At 42.4% G+C, this 22,134-nt stretch overlaps 1 protein-coding gene across 1 annotated transcript in view; it reads right to left on the bottom strand.

Annotated features, from left to right (window-relative positions):
* The window catches only part of LOC134219102 (uncharacterized), a 434,839-nt gene that overhangs the window by 69,562 nt on the left and 343,143 nt on the right, over nucleotides 1-22,134 (bottom strand). The window contains exon 7 of the mRNA XM_062697795.1: nucleotides 2,753-2,893. Coding sequence (XP_062553779.1) covers nucleotides 2,753-2,893 — 141 coding nt within the window. The remainder of the gene's footprint in view (nucleotides 1-2,752; nucleotides 2,894-22,134) is intronic.

Raw genomic sequence — 22,134 nt, 5'->3', positions numbered from 1 at the left:
AGAAAACTTTTCGTAAAGCGGAAAACTCTCCACTGGTCCATTGGGTGTTGTGTAAATGTCGTGTCCGTTGTCTCATGCTAGATGTTAAGTGCTCAGTCTGTGCGACCTCTAGTCGAAGACGGTGATTCTGTCTTTATAATTACAATATTTATTTCAAAATTAATTGACTTTTTGAAACAGTGGACCGATTTTACAAAAAAAAATACTTTTGTACCTGGTGGAGCTGCAGCACATTATAAAAATAAAAAGAACTTTGCAAGTCTGTGTAATTTCATGTAACATGGCTTAGAAGCAGAATGGCACTTTTTTACAACATCGCACGGAAAAGGCCCTTGCGAAGCTATTGGTGGCACTCTCAAACGAATGGCAAAACGAGCAACTCTTGCCAAAGATTCTTCTTCTTCTTCTTCTTCTTATTGGCATTACATCCCCACACTGGGACAGAGCCGCCTCGCAGCTTAGTGTTCACTTAAGCACTTCCACAGTTATTAACTGCAAGGTTTCTAAGCCAGGTTACCATTCTTGCATTCGTATATCATGAGGCTAACACGATGATACTTTTATGCCCAGGGAAGTCGAGACAATTTCCAATCCGAAAATTGTCTAGACCGGCACCGGGAATCGAACCCAGCCACCCTCAGCATGGTCTTGCTTTGTAGCCGCGCATCTTACCGCACGGCTAAGGAGGGCCCAAGGGCCAAAGATTATGGAAATACTATTAAGGAGGGCCAAAGATTATGGAAATACTATTAAGACTTCTCGGGAGTTGTACGAATGGGCAATTACACAATCAGACAAAAACATCACTTTATTACATTTCTGTTATATCTCGAATGAGCAATACTCAACAATGGCAGAAGAGTTTGTGAACTTTTCAAAAAAGCAAAAACTATAACTGCCACACAAAAGTTTCATTCTTGGTAAATCGCTCATAATAAAATCCTGGCTAAAAATATTCCAACTCAGATGAAGACCCAAAAGTTTTCAAATTGTTCGAGTAAATTTACAAATTAATGAGTATTCAAGTAGAAATAAGATTTAAATGTAGTAACAAATAAAATTAAAGAAAAAATAAAAAAAGCGAAAAAAGTTATTATTCTTTGAATGTGCGTTCACCCGAAATCCCCCTAATGAAATTATCTACCGAAGAATCAAAATGTTTTTCTGATAAAAAAAATCAACCTCCATTTTTTTTTGCTAAACCAATTTTAATCTTTACATTCATTGATTTATTATCTCGGTGAACGAAACGCTCTTTTATGTTTCAGATTTTACAGTTCAGACAAATTTACAGTAGTCCATAAAACATCACAATTTTGTAAATCTGGTCATTTGTGTGTAACATTGATATAAGAAATACGCCCTTTTCAAATGTTGGTCCACATTAATGTTAGATTATGCTAAGTTGCTTCCTAAACAAATTTTTATACTATTTTTATATTTTTTTTTTGGCGCTGTAGGCATAAAACACGCTGATAAATTTTCACTCAATATGGACATGACAAAAGTTTTTGTTAGAAAAACTTTTTTTCCTTAAATATGTCACAGGAACATTATTTCCAGAAAAGTTAGATAATCAAAAGACCTATCTGCAGAAAAAATTTCATCGATTTCTGAGATGAGGTTTTTTTGTAATATCGATTTTAATTTTTTTAAACTAATTTTTTTCAGTGTAAAAATAGTTTTTTTTTTTATTTTTTGGATATTTTTCCAAAAAACTTCAGGGAATTTCACGACAGTCCGCCATACAACACTTTTTTGTAGGTCTTGTCATTTTAGAGTTACATCGATTTTTAAAAAATCATGAAAAAAAAATTAGGCCCTCATCAAATGTTACTCTTGACAATTTTTGAAAAACTAAGTATGCAGAGTGGCTTAGAAATACCATATCTTTATGCCCACCAAGTTTCGTTCAATTCTGAGATGGTGCTGCCAACCGCTGGTCGAGTTGGCGCGAAATTCGTCATAAACGATGTTGAAATGGTAACTTGAACTAGAAACCTCGCAGTAAAAAAAACTGTGTAAAAAGCAGTAAATAGTGGTGTTAATGTGCCAGTGCAGTGAGTGATGTAATGTCAACAAAAGGGAAGAAGAGGAAACTATGCCACCAATTTTGAAAAAAAAATGTGATTTACTTCCGATAAGTGTACCACAGACGATCAACATAATGTGTCACTGTTCCTCAATTGATTGCGCCAAAGGCTGTATAACATCTTGAAAATATTTTTGTTGGACATTTAACAACCGGCAAGCAGTACACAGATTTGTTTGTTTATTGGACATTTGGTGACTAAACGACCAACTGCACAACGTGCGTGTCGGATTGTAAAATGACATGTAAATTGTTGACCATCTGTGAGCTGTGCGACCTCTCTTACGTAAGAGGTTAGTCACAAAGAGGGACGGCCTTTCAGACATACTTCTCACAAGGGCAAGCCATTTTCCATTCAAACTTGACCAATTGAAAGAGGTGTGTGAGAAAATGTGGGTGTGGATGATTCTCAACATGTGGTACCTATGTTGAAAACGAGTGACATATGCCTGATATTCAAGTTGACCGACTTTATATCAGTTCAAAGGCCTTTTGTTTCATTCTACTATTTACAAAAAAAAGTTGATTGATCAATGTTGTCCCTTCAAGGGAAGTTTCATATAACACCCCGTCGAACATTCTTATGTTTCACACCTTGTCAATCATATTCCTTTCATCTGTTTTAAAGTGCGAACGCTTTAATATCAACAATCTTATTACCTGCAATCCGTATCCGAGTAAGCGTGGCCTATTCCGGGCTCGTAGAATGGATCGAAACCGGAATCAGCCGACCGTTGAGAATTCCGAATCGAACGGCGGATGCTGGAACCCGGCCCCGCCTGGGAACGCATCGAGCTCCGTCTGAAAGAAAGGCAAACAATATGAGATAGAAAATACTGGTGGAACTGCAACAACGATGGAAAGCACTCATTGGAATAGGATGTCAGGGTAAAATCCGTAGAGTAGGTTACAATAATTTAAAGAATTTCACCCCGCCACAAATATTAATGTAACGCATTTTCCATAACATTGTTTGTGACGCATTCTGAAATTTTTATGCTTCCTTTCTAGAGAACGGTGTACTTGATGGGCGAGCTTCTATCCCTATATCGCTTGATTCTAAAGCGTAGGTTGTTGGTGAGAGAAAGGTCTGATTTCAGAATACCGAGACTGTTGTTGCCACAAGATCAAGGAAGCTTTTTGTTTATTTTTCCCTGGAGATTTTTTTTCTAGTTTGACTGCCAGCAAAATTCCGTTTCTTAGCTTGCATCAAGTGCAGCAGAATTTCATCTGAAGCAGGTAAACACCATACAGAGTGCGCTGATAAAATAAAAGAATATCGCTCTTTTCTCTTTCACCGATGTTTTTGTTTCGAGCCAAAGAGCCTGGTAAGGCGTAACAGGAAACATGTCTTGTAGTTCAGTGCAGTGTCGTTTGATACTGCTGCCTTATTCATTCTGGTTCTTTCCGACCGCGACTCCACCAGTACCATTGTGACAGTACAAAGTGAATATCCGCAACACCTGTGGATTCAGGAGATCTAAGCCGACCTAGACCGGACGACAATCTTTGCCTGGATTTCGGGGTGCTAGGCAACAGTACAGCCGATCTCCAAGCTAGAGTTGGTTTACTGGCGGAGTTAAACTGGAGCACGACGGGGCACGTGACCCACCAAATCAGATATTTAGTTCTATTTTCCGCCAATTTTAATTAATTTTGGAGAGAAAAACTCTCCAAAGAATTCTTGGAGCTATTTTCGAAAGAAGTTTTGGAGAAATCTAGGAATTTCTTTAGAAATTTCAATATAGGTATTTCTCCGGAAGTTTTATTGAAAATTCCATCGTAAATTCTTATAAGAATTCCTACAGAAATTCTTTTGCAAAATCTATGCGAAAATCTTTTAGGTTTTGCCGTTGGAAATTTCTTCGAGAATTCATTTTGAATTTCTTTGAATTTTTTTTTCTGAAAATTCTTTAGAAATTCTTTTCACTCAAAACATCTCCTCCATGAATAATTTAGAAAACTACGCAATTTATTCGTTTTGACATTCCTTCTGAGAGTCCTTCGGAATATCCTATGGAAAGGCCTTTGTAAATTTCTCCGAAAATTTCTTTGGCTTTTAGTTAAATCATTCCAAATTCCGAAGGGCCCTCCTCAGAGTATACAATAGTTTGAAGGACATGACATCAAAAATCTCCAAAGGCATGTGATTCTATCGCTTCACAGTGTGTCGAGCTACGCAATGTTACTGTTTTCGGGGTCTTTTGAGCCTCACACACCTGTGTTTTCTGGTGGAGATATGCTAAAAGCTAAACATATTTTATTAGCATCATTCAAGAAAAAGAACTTTAAATCTACTCACATTGGTCACCCTATTACTACCAATATGTTCTTCCAATGCCTCGCCGTGAGCGTAATAATACAAATCGTAGCCCTACATAGATATCCAAATTTAGTACATATCACTATAATCGAATTCAATACTCACGGATAATGGGATACAAATCCAATTTAACGCAATAAACTACTTCACACTTCCTAAACCGTATAATTTCAATTTCGTGTTAATTTCGTCTCTTCTTTCTATCTACTTTCAATCAAAACAAATCTGATTATTGTTTCCCTCTCATAAGTTCATACACTAACCACCGCGGTGACCGGGTTGCCAAAAATCCATCCCGTTACACCGCCTAGATGGGTTCGGCATTATCCACCGTAACACTTCCCCGATCCGTAAGGCTGGTTCAGCGGCTAAACAGCTACTAATCAGCTTTACCACCTTCTACATCCAGTCGCGCAATCTTCGCCACCGGTCGCCGCATAAGACCGGCTGTCGTTTGCACTACGGCGTCACGTACTCTTCCATCAAGTCCTTCGCTGACCTCCAATACTCTTCCACGTAGCCATCCGTTACGTACCTTCTCTTCAACTACAATCACTAAATCCCCTACTCCTATCGGCTTCACTTCTTCAAACCACTTGGTCCGCCGTGCAAAAGTCGGCAGGTACTCCCGTATCCATCTCCTCCAAAACTGATCTACCATGGACCGGCAGAGTTGCCATTCTGCTCTGCTGACCATCATTGGATCTGCCGGCATCTTCGGTGGTTGCACCACTCCAGCAGAACTCAACAGGATAAAATGGTTCGGCGTAAGGGCCTCCTGCTGTTCGCTTTCCAAAGGAATGAACGTCAGTGGCCTTCGGGATTTCAGTAGTTTTGATTGCTGCCATCGCCGTTTTAACAGACCTAACCAATCGTTCCCAAGAACCACCCATGTGTGGCGCAGCCGGCGGTTAGATGATCGGAAATCTGGTATCATGTGACACGAACGTCGCAGATTCTGGACTCCGACCGAAGCATTCCGTCGTCGTCTATGTACGGCGTCAAATTTCGGATCTTACTCGTACGCTCCAAACTTGCCGAACTCGGCATCATCTGCTGATTTCGCTCCTTGTGTAAGACTACTACTTCGTCGAAATATTGCTCGCTTTGCACCATGCGGAATATAACCAGCTCCGCTAGCACCAGCTCTTGCTGTGTCAACGGTCCAGCCGTCGTTGCCTGCTGCTTCACCTTTTTCCGTAGATTTTGCGAAAAATGGGAAAGCAAATGCCACAGAACGTAGTAAACGTGTCCAATTGGAGAAGCGCGCCCAGTCGATCACCAAATCCACAGTCGTCTCCGTATGCACGAGACATGGCCGCAACTCTTCCTCCGTCGTCTGTTTCGACGGCTTCACTTCATTGGGCCATTTGTCTTCCGGCAAACACAAGAAAGCTGGTCCTCTAAACCATATGCCACTAGGAGATAAGCAGGGACCTTTTCCCCACTTAGTGGCTAAATCGGCCGGGTTTTCCTTAGTCGGCACCCATCGCCATTGCTCAACGTCCGACTTAGATAGTATTTCACCCACGCGACATGCGACAAACTGTCGATAGTTCCTATGATCTGCATTTATCCATGCCAGCACAGTCTTGGAGTCACTCCATAAAACCGCTTTGTCGATTTTTAGCGAATGCCCGTTCCTAGTGGATTTCAGGAACCGTACTCCAAAAGTTGCAGCCATCAGTTCGAGTCGTGGGATCGATACTGTATTCAGAGGCGCTACTTTTGATTTCCCTCCAACTAACGCTAGCTCTACTCCACCTGGAAACTCCGCCCGGAAATACGCTACGCATGCGTACGTTTCTTCACTGGCATCGACGAAAATGTGCAGTTGCAGCTCGATAAGATCTTCGAGCGCATGATGCGGAAAATAACAACGAGGTACTCGAACTTCTCCGAGGTGTTGAAACAAGTTTGTCCAGCGCGTCCAATTTTCCTTCAGTGCTATCGGTATCTGATGATCCCAATCGGTCTTCGCTCTCCATAGCTTCTGGATTAGAATTTTCCCGTTGACAAGGTAGAAGCATAATAACCCGGCTGGGTCGAACGGACTCATCACGACGCGCAATGCTTGCCGCTTCGTAGGATGCTGCGTTTCAATCGCTAGCTTCGTCGAAAAGGTGAACACATCTTATTCCGGTTTCCAAAACAGGAATAAGAACTCGTTCTGTAGCGCTTCTGCTGTCTAACTGGAGACTCTTTTGAATTGCTGTATCGTTCTCCCCGACCCGTTCAAGAACCTCTTTGGGATTTGACAGCCAGTTTCGCAAGTGGAATCCCTCGAGGGAGTGAACATGTCTGACTTCCAATGCTATCTTCACTGCTTCCTCGATCGTGTCCGCGCTGTCGAGATAATCATCCACGTAGTGCTTCCGTACTATGGCATCAGCCGCTTTCGGATACTTCAACGAATGCTCCTTGGCGTTTCGGTTCTTAACAGACTGTGCCGAACAGGGTGAACATGCCGCTCCGAACGTCGCGACATTCATAAGGTACACGTCCGGCGATTTAGTTGAATCTTCTCTCCATAGCAAACGTTGAGAGTGGCCATTTTCCGGCCGAATCTGAATTTGATGGAACATTTCCTTCAGATCGGCGCAGAGAGCCGAAATCCGAAGAGGACATCCAATAGCGTGTTCAGTAGGTCCGGTCCTTTTAAGAGCATCGTGTGTCGCTTTATGAACGTAACCCTTTGCCTGATATTCGGACCACTGCTGCAGAACACTCTCGCCAACCACTTGGTCTCTACTAATACGCCGCTCTAAACATTTCAGCCGTCGAACCGCCATTGCGTAACTTCCGGGAACTCAAAACATTCGTACTTCCATAACAGTCCGGTCTCGAATCGTTGCCCTACTCGTTTCGTGGTATTTTCCAGTATCTGCTTCGCTCGTCGCACTTCCTCCGACTCCGGATATGTCACAATGTCGACCCCCAGGCTTTCTACCGCAAAGTACTGCTTCAATAGATCCTGCAGCGTCTTCTTGTCATCCCGGCATTTATACAAATATGGAAGCTGTGCGCGCGAGTAACACCTCCGATTTGGGATCCGTGGACGGTCCACCCGAGTCGCGATTTAGCTGCGATAGGTTCTCCTGGCTGGCCTTCCCGAACCTTCAGCATCGCTGTAACATGCGCGTTGTCGTTTCCGATGAGGATTCGAGGCAGAGCGTTTTCGTATCCTTTAATCGGCAATCCCTGTAGGTACGGAAATACTTGCGCTAACTCCGAGTAACGCAATGATTGTCGTGGCAGATCCAGCTTGCGTACCGTCCGCACGTCTCTCAAGGGAAATCTAGCTTCGCCGCCTTCGCCTGATATTTCTACTGCAACTTGCTGTGAATTCGCTTCGACTTGTTTTACGTTGGCAGTCCACTGCAGACACAACGGCAGCGTTTCTCCAGTCACTCCCAGCTCCTTCGCGATCTCCTCGTCCACCAAGGTCTTTGCCGATCCGTCGTCTAGAAACGTCGTGCAGCTCCACCGGAAATAGTACCGCTTTAGAAACAAAGTGCTGGTAATCGCGCTAGACGGGCCTGGTTTCGATTCCATTTCCTCTTGCTTACTTTCGCTTATCTGCTGCTTCGAATGCAAGAGAGAAAGATGCCGAAGCTGACATCCATCGATCTCGCACTTCTGCCGAATTCTGCACGGACGCTTGCCATGCAAACCCAAGCAGATACGACACAATCCCAGAAGTTCCGTGAGTTTCCAACGCTCGTCCAACCTTTTCCTCGCAAACACGGTACAGTTTTTCACTCGATGATTAGGGTCCTTACAGATTAGGCACAGGGGGCACGGTGACTCCGTCTTGTCTTTGCAGATGACATCTTCTTCCCGCGGCACTTTAGTTGCCTCTTCAGTGGAATGCGCGCCACAGAAATTCCTATCTTTGTTACCCTTCTCTCCGCGTTGCTGCAACTGTTGTGGCTGCTTCGGTTCGCAGTGCAGAGTTACGTCCGTCGCTGCTCTCACCAAGGTTACCATGTAGTGCGAGAATGACAGGATATTCACGACCGTAAACCGTTGTTTATACAGTGACCAGTCTAGCTTGATGCTAGCGGGTAGCTTGTCCACTAACTCGAACAGCAGCATCGGGTTATCGAGGTGCAATGCAATGCAGGTACAATCAAAGTCTCTAACTGATCCTGCTTCGGAGCCGGAGTTCCACGTACTTTCTGCAGCAGCGTGTTTATTAGTAGCTCTGGTCTACCGTAAAGAGTCTCTAGTGTAGCAATAACACTGGGCACCGAAGACGGAAGCAGTAAACGACTGCGCACCGCCTCAAGAACATTTCCTTTCAAGCACCTTTGCAACCTAGCCAGATTCTCCGCGTCTGAGTACCCACACGCGTCGGTAGAGTTGATAAACGAGCTGATGAAAAGAGGCCAGTCTTCCGGGTTTCCAGTGAATGTCAGCAGATCCTTGGATATTTCCTGCCTGGCTGCGATTTGTTGTGGACTTGGACCCCAGCCATTCGGCCTGCCGCTCGATGCAGGGCCCATATTTGGATCCAGCATTGGTTGCCTTGCTATGGTTGACATCCTCTCCCCATGGTATCGCTCCCACTGAAGAACCGCCGGCGGCAGTTCTTGATGACTACTCGAACCGAACCGAATCGAACCGAACCAGACTGGTAGTTGGAATCTAGGACACGGAATAGCTACTGCAGGAGTGGAAGACAGGAGTCCAGAGAATGGCGTGTAGTGGCAAAGGATGAACCACGAGCTCGTCCAATTTTACGGCGAGTTCGGAATTTAGACGAAAATTGCCTGGACAGATACGACGGACAAGGCATGTTGCAAGAATGCCAGACCGCAATCCTGAAAAGATGGTGTTCCCTTCCGGGGAGCACAGAGAGTGAGATGGTCGGACCACAATTATTTGGCGAGTGTGGGGCGCAATCGAGGATGGAGATATGTGGCCTCGAACCGTGCAGTGTGGCGTCACACTGCGGAACCAAATTATGTTCCTCTACTGTGTAGTACGCAGCCAAGTTTAAAAATAGCACAACCAGAATTTTTCTGACTTCTTATCCTTAAGCGTTTACGGAAGACATACGAATGGCAGACACGATAACGACGAAGAATAATTAGTCATACTGCCAATCGACAGTTAGCGATGATGATCCCAATACAGATAACAGTACCCCACAGACTGTTTGAGTATTGAAATTCAGGTTGACCGCCCTCACAGTCGCCATCCTTCTTGGACGGTTCTGGTAATACAGAATGAATATCGAGTTCGTCAGCACACTCGGATAGGAGGTCGTTCAAAAATGACGTCCAAGGTATTAGAGGAGAGGGGTTCTAAGATTTTATGTCAGTGTGCATATACTAAATAAAGGAATAGGCGGTATTTCAAAAAAATTCGTTTCAGGTGGCTCGAGCATGGCAAAATCAGATTTCTTGATTTTGTTTCGTTTTGTAAAAATATAAAAATTTCGCTAAATAAAACTAGCTCTTATCGAAATTTAACGGAATTCCGCGGAATTTCGAAACAAATTTAAACTTAAACCATACTGCCTCGTACGGTCGTGTACATATTATAAAATGTTTTGGCTGCGCCGCTGAACTAAATCATAAAACTGTTTTCCAAACATAATGTTATACAAATTTTTCTATTAACGCTTACTACATAATCCCATTCTGAGTCGTCAAATACGTATTTAGTTATCTTCTATAAAACGTCTTCCACGGCAAACCTGTGGCGAGGATTCCTAAGGCCCTTGTGAAGTCTTTTTAGAGCGCCTCTTTCTTTTCAAAGGCCGATTTCCTCACTTCCGCTTAGGCCTCCGAGCCTTTTGGTACAACTGTTTGTATGAGGAAAGAAAAACTATTTCTTCATACCTGGCAAACCTCTGCCGTAAAAACTTTGCGACTTCATTTTTGAAATATAATCTGAAATACATATCTTTGTGCATTTTAGAGAGGTGTAGAGGATTCTTCTAGTGAGCAAATGTATGCTATTAACAACTTTATCTGCGTATACGCCTGGCAGATGTAAATGAGGATCACACTAGATAAAAAAATAAAATCTTTGCATTCATTTCCTGGTTTTGAGTATGCTCAATACCATAAAATCAAGCTGATAAGACAATATGAAGTATGCTTCAGCATAATTACATAATTCTAAGTGAAATAAGGTTTTCAACAGAATTTGAATCCGAGCACAACAAAATCCCACAGTTTCTATATTTTTATATACTGATATAAAACTGAACTGATATAAAATTGATCGGATTCGGGAGCACACACTTCAAGATTATTCCTTTGAAAGCGGCATTAATGTGGGAGAATGACCTTCTAGCCAACGGGAACGCGGCAATTTATCATAGACTGTTTTTCTGTTACTATAACTCTATTGGTTGCAAAGCAGTTATTTTACTGTAGAAAAATGGAATCAGAATTGCGCTCATAATGTAAAAACTACCGCGAAAAAAAAATTCGTTTCGTTTCGTAAAATTTCGAATTATATGAACCTCGATTTCGTATCGTTCCGAAGTCTCGAAAGTAAATGAATCATTTGTTTGAGAAACTGCATAAGTCCATTTTACACAATTTCGAGAAAACAACAAAAAACTGTTTTTGAACAAATTGGCAACGAACCTTTCGATTTCTTCGATACAGATCAATAGTTTTTGGCAAAACTCAACACCCTGGGGCACTTCCAGTGCAAAAACTGTAAGCAGTACTCCATAATTGCTCTTCAAAGTGCGTGGACATATGTTGTTTCTCAAACAAACGAAAAAAAAAATCATACATTCCTGAACAATTTATTCGTATTTTTTGCCAGAATGCGTATTTTTGGAAGAGGATTCAGAATATATGAAAATCCCATTTTGGCAAAAAATGTTACATATGCAGTTTCTCAAACAAACGGTTCAAATTTATATTTCGTTTCGATTCGTTACATAATCCCATTCTGAGTCGTCAAATACGTATTTAGTTATCTTCTATAAAACGTCTTCCACGGCAAACCTGTGGCGAGGATTCCTAAGGCCCTTGTGAAGTCTTTTTAGAGCGCCTCTTTCTTATCAAAGGCCAATTTCCTCACTTCCGCTTAGGCCTCCGAGCCTTTTGGTACAACTGTTTGTATGAGAAAAGAAAAACTATTTCTTCATACCTGGCAAACCTCTGCCGAGTAAACAACCCTTCAGGGAAGTTCGCGGTGTTTTGGGAGATCGTGATGTTGTCTTTATGCAGGCCATTTATAGTTTTCTTTGTGCTTCTGACATCAAAATCTAACATTTTGTTTTTTTTTTCTTTCTTTAAAGTTTTTTTTTGTTCTGTCTCTGCCTTTTTGTTCCGTAGAGCTCCATAGCTCTTGCCATCCGGAAGATGCTCCTAGTCGAACCATTCCTCGAGCACGACGACACGCCACATCGTCACTGACGCCAAATGCCCGGATGAGAAGCTGAAATTTCCTGATCCCAAATCCTAAGCCCCGTCCATCCTTAAACATTGTAAACTAACCTCGAGTCACCACGAGTACGCTGGCTTCTACCCCCCTCTTACTAACCGTATAATAAAATGATATTGATTGTATATATCACAAAGAACAATGGCTCCGTAAAGTGTTATACACGCCTGAGCCTACCAAATAAACGAAATTGGAAAAAAAACCTCTGCCGTAAAAACTTTGCGACTACATTTTTGAAATACAATCTGAAATACATATCTTTGTGCATTTTATATTTATATTTCGTTTCGATTCGTTTCGAATCAACATAGACGTTTTAAATTTCGTTCCGTTTCGTTTCGTTAGGAAAAAGTGTGTTATCGCATATCCTTATAAGTAAACAAAAAAGCCTGATAAAGAGGGTAGGGTGGGGTCGATAAACCTTAAAAACTATTATAGGGCACTGCACGGAAACATCTCTTTCTCTTTCGTTTCGCATAAATTTTGACGTTTACTGGCCTTGTTGTTTTCTAATTTCTTTGCAGCAAGAAAGAGACAAAGTAGTCCGTGCAGTGCCCTATACGTCATATTTTAATCGTCTAAGGGTATGCGATAACACATTTTTTCCTGACGAAACGAAACGAAACGAAATTTGAAATGCTATTGTTGGTTCGGAACGAAACGAAACGAAATTCAGATTTACTTCCGATACTTCGAAACGAAACGAAATTGAGGTCCATTTGATTCGAAATTTTTCGAAACGAAACGAAATTTTAAAAAATTTCCGCGGAATTTTTATTGAATAGTTTTTTTTTGCATTTTATACATAATGCAAAAAACTAATAAAAAGAATACGAATAAAAGAAAATTAATTTTGTTTAATATTGTTAAAGAAAAATATTGTTACCCAAGTTCCATAGGTATAATCTAGCTTAATTTTACAAAAGGACATCAGTTTTGTACCTGTTTACCATTTTCAAAAGTATGCCTCTTTACCAGAAACAACGTAAAAATATTCATCGCTTAATATTTCCAACAGGCCTCAATAAAAATAAATTAAAGCTGATTTTTTAACTGCAATCAACAGATTTCATATTTATTGGATCTGTTCATCATTTTGAAAAGTATTACAGATCAAAGTGCCACCCTTCCATTTCAATCGACATCTTGAATAAAGTCTCCAGGCAAATTTCCAACCAAATTCATGAAGATTTATTGAATCTGTGAGACTTTCCAAACAGCTGTTGGTTGCAGTAGTACACACTTTTTTTTTACCAGTCTAACAAACATCATTTTTGCCGGAATATCAGTTATTTATTTTGCTGGCGCACGGCTATGCGAATTTTTACCGAGCTGCAGAAATAAAAACTAAGTGTGTAAACTCGACTTTTTCTAAATTTTTACTGAGGTCTGATGGAAATATTAGGCGAGCTTTTTTTTGGTTATGGTGAGGGGCATTTTTCATCCATCATTTTTTCTCGGACTTTGAAGATAAACGAAAATCGTGACTGCTAGACGAAAACCTTTTTCGTTTAATCGGTGAAGTGACACTCACTTTGTGTAAGAACGATTAGAAAAATTCTATGGTGCGCTGATGGGAGTCGGACCTTAACAATAATAGCTGTGAGATAGCCTGTGACTCTAGCAACACCATTACGCTATCTGCATGTAGGCATTAGGTTACAAATGTCCCGGATTATGCGGGACAGTTCCGGGTTCAGCCTACTTGCCTCACATTGCCTGGCGCCTTGGAAAACGTTCTCCATTCCATGATGAATCTGTAAGGCCTGGAAATTCAAACCATTGGAAATAGAATGTATAAAAAACTATAACAGTCTGAAAAATTGAGAATATAGGGAACTTGAACCTACTGAAGTTGAGGGTCTTGAGGGTCTACTGAAATTATAGGATGAAGGTAATTTTGAGTATCCAAACAATTTTCGCAATATTAAAAATACACAATAAGTTTTTTATTTCTGCAGCTCAGCATAATAAAAAACAGACTTCCGTACAAAATACGGTTATTTGCTGATTTTCAATAAACTATTTGCTGTGTTTTAGCAATAAAAAATAGGCATACGTGTTTGCTGAAAGCTAGGACATGATGTGACAATTCAATCGTGTCCGCCTTGTTACTATTCAGTCGGTAGCTCTGATGAGGTGGTCGCCAGTGTAACCAAATTAATTTGGTACAGAACCTTCCATACAATATGTTTCAAAAATCGATGTTTATCTTCCTCGATAGAAACTCGATAGAAATATCCATTATTTATGTAAGAGAAGCGAAAGTTACAAGCACAAAAGATTTCATTTGAAAAAATATAACTGCTAGAAGGAAAAAGAAAATTAATATAATGCTTAAAACAAAGGTTATAAATCTTTTCAGACCTTGAGAACAATGTTAGCTATTAAATGTAAACTAGTTTAATGCTCAAACTAGAACGCAGACATTAGCATTTATTGCGAAATATTAGGCAGAGTGCTAGTAATGGACCCCGTGCGTATAATGGACCCCCTGAACAAAAACCAAAAGTTAACGCTGGAATTCACGATTTCCTGCAAATTTCCATTGGATAAAGTTGCTTCACATATCATGGTAGTTGTTTTAGGCGTGCCAATGAAATAAGTCTCAAAATGGTGTTTGTAAGAGTTTTTTTTCCATCAAATGTTTACGGTAGGTAATCATCCAATCTATATACATAAAAATGAATTTCTGTCTGTCTGAACCTTATAGATTTCGAAACTAATGAACGGATCAGCGTTAAAATTTGTATGCAGAGGTTTTTGGGGCCGGGAAGGTTCCTAAGATGGTTCGAGATCCCTCCCTCCTTTGGAAAGGGGGGCTCCCATACAAATGAAACATCAATTTCTTCATAACTCAAGAATTATTCAGAAAATAAATCAATTTTAGGCGAAACGAAGTTCGTCGGGTCTGCTAGTGCATAATGATTATAAAAAATCGATGAAAGACCCGGTAAATTTTCGTATTTTTGTCATTTGAAATTGCTCCGCATTTTCAACCCATCGGGGCAATTAGAAATGCGTGGTGCGTCAAAACGTCATCCTCGCAATTTAAAATGAAATCGGTTTTATTTTGAGATTCTTAATCTACTTTTCCTCGTAGTGAGCACTGGCTTTCAAAAAAATAAAACAGAGCATGTAACCATTTTGTTAACTCCACCTTTCACTTCCCCAGTCCCTTATTTATTCAATCGAGGGATTTGTGAGAGATATGCTGGTTAATTAATGTGAATTTACGAAGAAGCCACAAACGAATTGATCAAGCGCACAATTCAAGCGAACAAAATAATTAATCATCCTGAAAAGTAATCCGAGTAAATATCAAGATGGACAATACAAGAAGGATTTGATTTTCAAAATTCTAGAACAAAGCCTACTATTTTATCACTTTTCCTTAGGGTCACTCCTGACGGAATCCAATTTTCAAAGTACTCGCGTTTTCAAGGGCACACCATTCGATACATTTCCAATGGACATAAGCAATCTGCTTCCATCGATCTTTCATATGAACTCACGAAGCACATCTATTGGGGCAAATATGCGGACGCCATCAGCGATGGCATACAGTCGATAGAAGCACTTCCCCCGCGGGAAGAGTACAAGTTTCTATCCCAGTTGATCCTTGACAGCGCTCTTCAGGCACAAAGCCGGCCAGTGCCAGGAGCTTCGGTTCGTAGGAAACCCTACAGTCCGTGGTGGGACATCGAGTGTACGCAACTTTATCGCGAGAAATCCGCCGCGTTCAAAGAATTTCGGAAACACGGGGCGATCGTTCTTCACAAACGATACACCGCGCTCGAAATCCAGTTCAAGAAACTGGTCAAAGTGAAGAAGCGCGGATATTGGCGCACTTTTGTTGAAGGTTTATCGCGCGAGACTTCAATGAAAACTCTGTGGACCGTCGGGAGAAGAATGTGCAACGCGTCGTCCGTAAACGAAGATCGTGAAAGCTCGTCGCGGTGGATACTTGACTTCGCAAAGAAAGTTTGTCCGGATTCGGTACCGGTGAGGCAAGAGCTACGTGATGCTTTTGCAGACAGGGATGATATGGATCGTCCTTTTCGATGATTGAATTCTCACTTGCTCTCCTTTCATGTAACAATTCCGCTCCAGGGATGGATAGAATCAGGTTCAATTTGCTCAAAAACCTCCCAGACGTCGCGAAGAGGCGCTTATTGAACTTGTTCAATCAGTTACTGGAGTGCAACATTGTTCCGGATGATTGGAGGGAAGTGAGGGTGATAGCCATCCAGAAGCCCGGAAAACCCGCGTCGGATTGTAACTCGTATCGCCCCATCGCGATGCTGTCATGTCTTCGGAAGCTGTTGGAGAAGATGATTCTCTTCCGGCTAGACAAATGGGTTGAATCGAATAGTTTGTTGTCGGATACACAATTTGGTTTCCGCAGGGGCAAGGGAACGAACAACTGTCTTGCGTTGCTTTCTTCAGAAATTCAGCTTACTTTCGCTAAAAAGAGCAAATGGGCTCAGTGTTTTGGACATTAAGGGGCTTTTGATTCAGTTTGCGTCGATGTCTTATCTGACAAACTCCACGAGTGTGGACTTTCACCAATTTTGAACAACTATTTGTACAATTTGTTGTCAGAGAAGCGTATGAGTTTTTCTCATGGTGACTCGGCAACTTCACGAATTAGCTACATGGGTCTCCCCAGGGCTCATGTTTGAGCCCCTTCTTTACAATTTTACGTCAGAGACATTGATGAATGTCTCATGCCAAATTGCTCGTTGAGACAGCTTGCAGATGATTGTGTTGTATCCGTTTCGGGGCCAACATCGGTTGATCTGCAAGGATCGTTGCAAGATACTCTGGACAATTTGTCCACTTGGGCTACGAAGCTGGGTATCGAATTCTCTCGGAGAAAACTGAGATGGTTGTCTTTTCAAAAAACATAAGCCGGCAAAGTTCCCGCTCCAACTGATGGGTAAGACAATCACTCATAGCATATCTTCTAAATACCTCGGGGTCTGGTTCGACTCGAAATGTACCTTCGGGAAGCACATTGTGTATCTGACACAAAAATTCCAGAAACGGATCAACTTCATGCGATCAATAACCGGAACATGGTGGGGAGCGCATCCCGAAGATCTTATGATGTTGTATAGAACAACCATTTTGTCGGTCCTCGAATACGGTAGTTTCTGCTTCCAGTCCGCGGCTAAAACACACATGCTGAAGCTTCAAAGGATTCAGTACCGCTGTCTCCGTATCGCGTTAGGATGTATGAATTCGACACATACAATGAGCTTGGAAGTACTTGCGGGAGTACTGCCACTAACAGATCGTTTCGCGGAATTATCGCTCCGGTTCCTCATCCGCTGTGAGGTTCTCAATCCATTGGTCATTGATAACTTCGAGAAGCTGCTCGAACAAAACCCTCAATCTCGATTCATGAGTATTTACCACTGGTACATAACGCTGGAGGTAAGCCCTTCTTCGGTAGATACCAATCGTGCTAACTTCTTAGACTCTTACAGTTTCTCTGTTACTTTTGATCTGTCCATGAAGCAGGAGGTTCATGGAATACCAGACTTTCTGTGTGCGGAGGTCATACCTCCATTATTTGCAAGCAAATACGGGCACGCCAGTGAGGAGAGAAGCTTTTTTACAGACGGGTCAAAAATTGATGACTCCACTGGTTTCGGTGTTTTCAACGTTTTTCATGGCGCCTACTTTAAGCTCAAAGAGCCTTGTTCCGTGTATACTGCTGAGCTAGCAGCTATACACTATTCACTCGAGCAAATCGCATCCCTACCTCCTGACCACTTTTTCATCTTCACCGACAGTCTAAGTTCCTTGGAGGCTGTTCGGTCAATGAAACCGGTTCAGCACTCAGCGTATCTTCTGAATGGGATACGGAAAGCTTTGAGTGCCTTATCACAACGGTCTTATACAATCACCACGGCTTGGGTCCCTGCTCATTGCTCGATTCCGGGAAATGAGAAAGCGGACTCTTTGGCTAAGGTGGGCGCTATGGAAGGTGATATTTACGATCGGAAAATCACCTTCGATGCATTTTTTCGCACTAGTTCGCCAGGAAACCTTGAACAGCTGGCAACAGAAATAAACAAATGGGGAGTTGGGTAGATGACTGTATACAATTCGCCCGCAGGTGTCGAAGCGTCCATAGTTTAAAAAATTAAATATGGGACGAGACTTCATTCGAACCATGTGTCGTCTAATGTCCAATCACTACACTCTAAATGCACATCTTTTCAGAGTGGGGCTCTCGGAAGGAAATCTCTGTGTTTGCGGCGAGGCTTATCAGGACATCGATCATGTCGTGTGGGCGTGCGAGGAGCACCGTGGCCCCAGATCTGCGCTAACTGAACATCTCCGGGTCCGAGGAAAACAACCAAAGCCTATTAGGGAAGTGTTGTCGGGCCTTGATCTCGAGTACATATCCCTGGTCCACCAATTTTTGAAAGTTGCTGATGTAAACCTGTAATCATTGTCTGCCCATTCCCTTGTCTGTCGTACCCCATATCGAATGTCTTCCTCTTGTTGTACATTTCCATGTCTGTCGTTAATCCCTTCCGTATGTCTTCCTCTCGTCGTTGTCTCCCAAAAAAAGTTTGTTTGTCCCGTTACAGATGTAAAAATGCGAGGAATGTCAACTTTGTGAACATCAGCATAGTAATTACTTAAGCACCCTAAAATCCTTTCCTTTCCTACTGTATTATTGTATTCCCTAACCTCGACTAAACCGCGAGTCTTTCGGTTCCACAAAACTAACACTATGTATAAGAATCAAGAAATGTATTGTTAAACTTGATTTCGGCTCCGTAACGCTTCACGGCAAATGAGCCTTCCAAATAAACGAAAGATAAAAAAAAAACCATTCGATACGGAAGCAACGCACAACTGTCATTTTTATTATTTCACGCATGCTGCGACGCACAGAAGAGTAACTAGAACAAATTCGTGGACAAAACCCAAATTTTTTTTCTCAACGTTTGTACATTCTTATATTTTTTTTAGATACTTGAAAGCATTCTGCATACTATGGCTATTTCAGAAATGACCCAAAATTTTATAAAAAAATATACTTAGGGCTCAAAAATGAGGTATTGGATTGGATTTTTTCTATTTTATTTGTGGAGTATTTGGGAAATCTGATTTTTACACAACATAAATGTTATCAACAAGCTATTATTAGTACACAATGAGTAGATTATAGTTGTATGTCTTCATTTTGTTCATGTTTATGGTCAAATTATAAATTTTATGTTTCAGGTGGTGACCACTTGAAAATCACTATTTTTTCTATTTTTTATGTTTTTCTTCAGAGGAAAAGTTAATCTATACAGCAAGATCCGGCAAAGGTAAATCACTTGGGTGTAACTTCAAGATATGGACTAAGCATTCCTCGTAAAAACTCGTCCGCAAACGTCCGCAAATTAGATTCTGAGCTATTTGAATGAAATGCGATTTTTCATAATTTTAAAACAAAATTTTAACATTTGTTCATAAATTACCACATATAACGAATCCAGGAAAAAAAAGCATGCTATTTAGCATGCATTTTGCCATGACACAAATAGAATAATGGGTCTCCCATGAGTTTCGTTGATATCTTTTCGAAAACCTTATATTGAAATCGCTTATCTATAAATTCTGCATTGTAGAGAAATCTGTTACTACCTAGATTTAGGATGAACCCGTTTTCATTGAAGTGATCATAATTTATGAACGGTGCCTTATTATGATAGTTTCATCATGGCTAGCTATGATATCTTGTGGGCTTCAACTCGGACATGGTAATCGTTGTTGTTTCAAGCCATGGTATATAGAATACAGGTGATTTATATTTTTTACTACCTACAGGCTTCACCTTTTCAGACCCTAATTTTCAAGGTTAAGGTGTAAGCTAAGGAGAAAAGAGTGTTCAAGCAAAACAGTGTTCACTTCTGTGCATGCGAATTTAGACAACCATTTTTCTTTTGGGATCTTGGACATGGGTTAAAATAAGTTAGATGCTTTTTCCCTTTGTTAATGTTAGAAAATCCATTTAGGGATAGAGCTTTAACAACGGGTTTCTTGCTACTTATATGATTATTATTATTTAATCAGACTAAGGCCGAAGTGGCCTGTGCGGTATATAAGAGTCTTCTCCATTCGGCTCGGTCCATGGCTACACGTCGCCAACCACGCAGTCTACGGAGGGTCCGCAAGTCATCTTCCACCTGATCGATCCACCTTGCCCGCTGCGCACCTCGCCTTCTTGTGCCCGTCGGATCGTTGTCGAGAACCATTTTCACCAGGTTACTGTCCGACATTCTGGCTACGTGCCCGGCCCATCGCAGTCGTCCGATTTTCGCGGTGTGAACGATGGATGGTTCTCCCAACAGCTGATGCAATTCGTGGTTCATTCGCCTCCTCCACGTACCGTCCGCCATCTGCACCCCACCATAGATGGTACGCAGCACTTTCCTTTCGAAAACTCCAAGTGCGCGTTGGTCCTCCACGAGCATCGTCCAGGTCTCGTGTCCGTAGAGGACTACCGGTCTAATTAGCGTTTTGTAGATTGTCAGTTTGGTACGGCGGCGAACTCTATTCGATCGGAGCGTCTTGCGGAGTCCAAAGTACGTACGATTTCCAGCCACTATGCGTCTCCGAATTTCTCTGCTGGTGTCATTTTCGGCAGTCACCAGTGAGCCCAAGTACACAAATTCTTCTACCACCTCGATTTCGTCACCACCGATGCAAACTCGCGGTGGGTGGCTCACATTGTCTTCTCTTGAACCTCTTCCTATCATGTACTTCGTCTTCGACGTGTTGATGACTAGTCCGATCCGCTTAGCTTCCCTCTTCAGTCTGATGTAGGCTTCCTCCATCTTCTCAAAGTTACGTGCCATAATATCTATGTCGTCGGCGAAACCAAATAGCTGGACGGACTTATTGAAAATTGTACCACTCGTGTTAATCCCTGCTCTTCGTATTACACCTTCCAAAGCGATGTTGAATAGCAAACACGAAAGACCACCACCTTGCCGTAACCCTCTGCGGGTTTCGAAGGGACTCGAGAATGCCCCTGAAACTCGAACTACGCACATCACCCGATCCATCGTCGCTTTGATCAACCGTGTCAGTTTATCCGGAAAACCGTGTTCGTGCATTAGCTGCCATAGCTGGTCCCGATCGATTGTATCATATGCGGCTTTGAAGTCGATGAATAGATGATGTGTGGGCACGTTGTATTCGCGGCATTTCTGCAGTACTTGGCGAATGGCAAACACCTGGTCCGTGGTGGAGCGTTCGCCCATAAAACCCGCCTGGTACTGCCCCACGAACTCCCTTGCAGTTGGTGCTAGTCGACGGCATAAAATTTGGGAGAGTACCTTGTAGGCCGCGTTCAGCAATGTGATTGCGCGGTAGTTGCTACAATCCAGCTTATCGCCCTTTTTGTAGATGGGACACACGACACCTTCCATCCACTCCTGCGGCAAAACTTCCTCCTCCCAAATCTTAGTAATGACCCAGTGCAGCGCTCTAGCCAGTGCCTCACCACCGTGTTTAAATAGCTCTCCTGGTAGTTGGTCAACCCCAGGGGCTTTGTTGTTCTTCAGCCGGCCAATCTCCTCCTGGATTTCCTGGAGATCCGGAGCCGGTAGAATTATGTCCTGCGCGCGTTCTCCCAGGTCCATCACCATACCGCCATCTTCGTCTGCCACATCGCCATTCAGGTGTTCTTCGTAGTGCTGCCGCCACCTTTGGATCACCTCACGCTCGTTCGTAAGAAGGTTCCCGTTTATGTCCTTACACATATCAGGCTGTGGCACGTGGCCCTTACGTGAACGGTTTAACTTCTCATAGAACTTTCGTGTGTTATTAGCGCGGTACAGTTGCTCCGTTTCTTCACGGTCTCGATCTTCCTGCTGGCGCCTTTTCCTCCGGAAAATCGAGTTTTGTCTGTTCCGCGCCTGTTTATATCGTGCCTCGTTCGCCCTCGTGCAGTGTTGCAGCAATCTCGCCCATGCTGCATTCTTCTCTTCCACTAACTGCTCACATTCGCCGTCATACCAGTCGTTTCTCTGATCCGGGGGCACCGTGCCAAGTGCAGCGGTTGCGGTGCTACCAATGGCGGATCGAATATCTCTCCAGCCATCTTCAAGAGACGCTGCGCCTAGCTGCTCTTCCGTTGGAAGTGCCACTTCCAGCTGCTGCGCGTATTCTTGGGCTAGTCTACCATCTTGTAGCCGCCCAATGTTAAGCCGTGGCGTCCGACTTCGACGCGTGTTGTACACCGTCGAGAGTTTTGAGCGCAGGCATACTG

Source organism: Armigeres subalbatus, chromosome 3 (genome assembly GCF_024139115.2).
Source record: "Armigeres subalbatus isolate Guangzhou_Male chromosome 3, GZ_Asu_2, whole genome shotgun sequence".
Classification (NCBI taxonomy): Eukaryota; Metazoa; Arthropoda; class Insecta; order Diptera; family Culicidae; genus Armigeres; species Armigeres subalbatus.
This window is presented reverse-complemented; position numbering and strand designations above follow the sequence as displayed.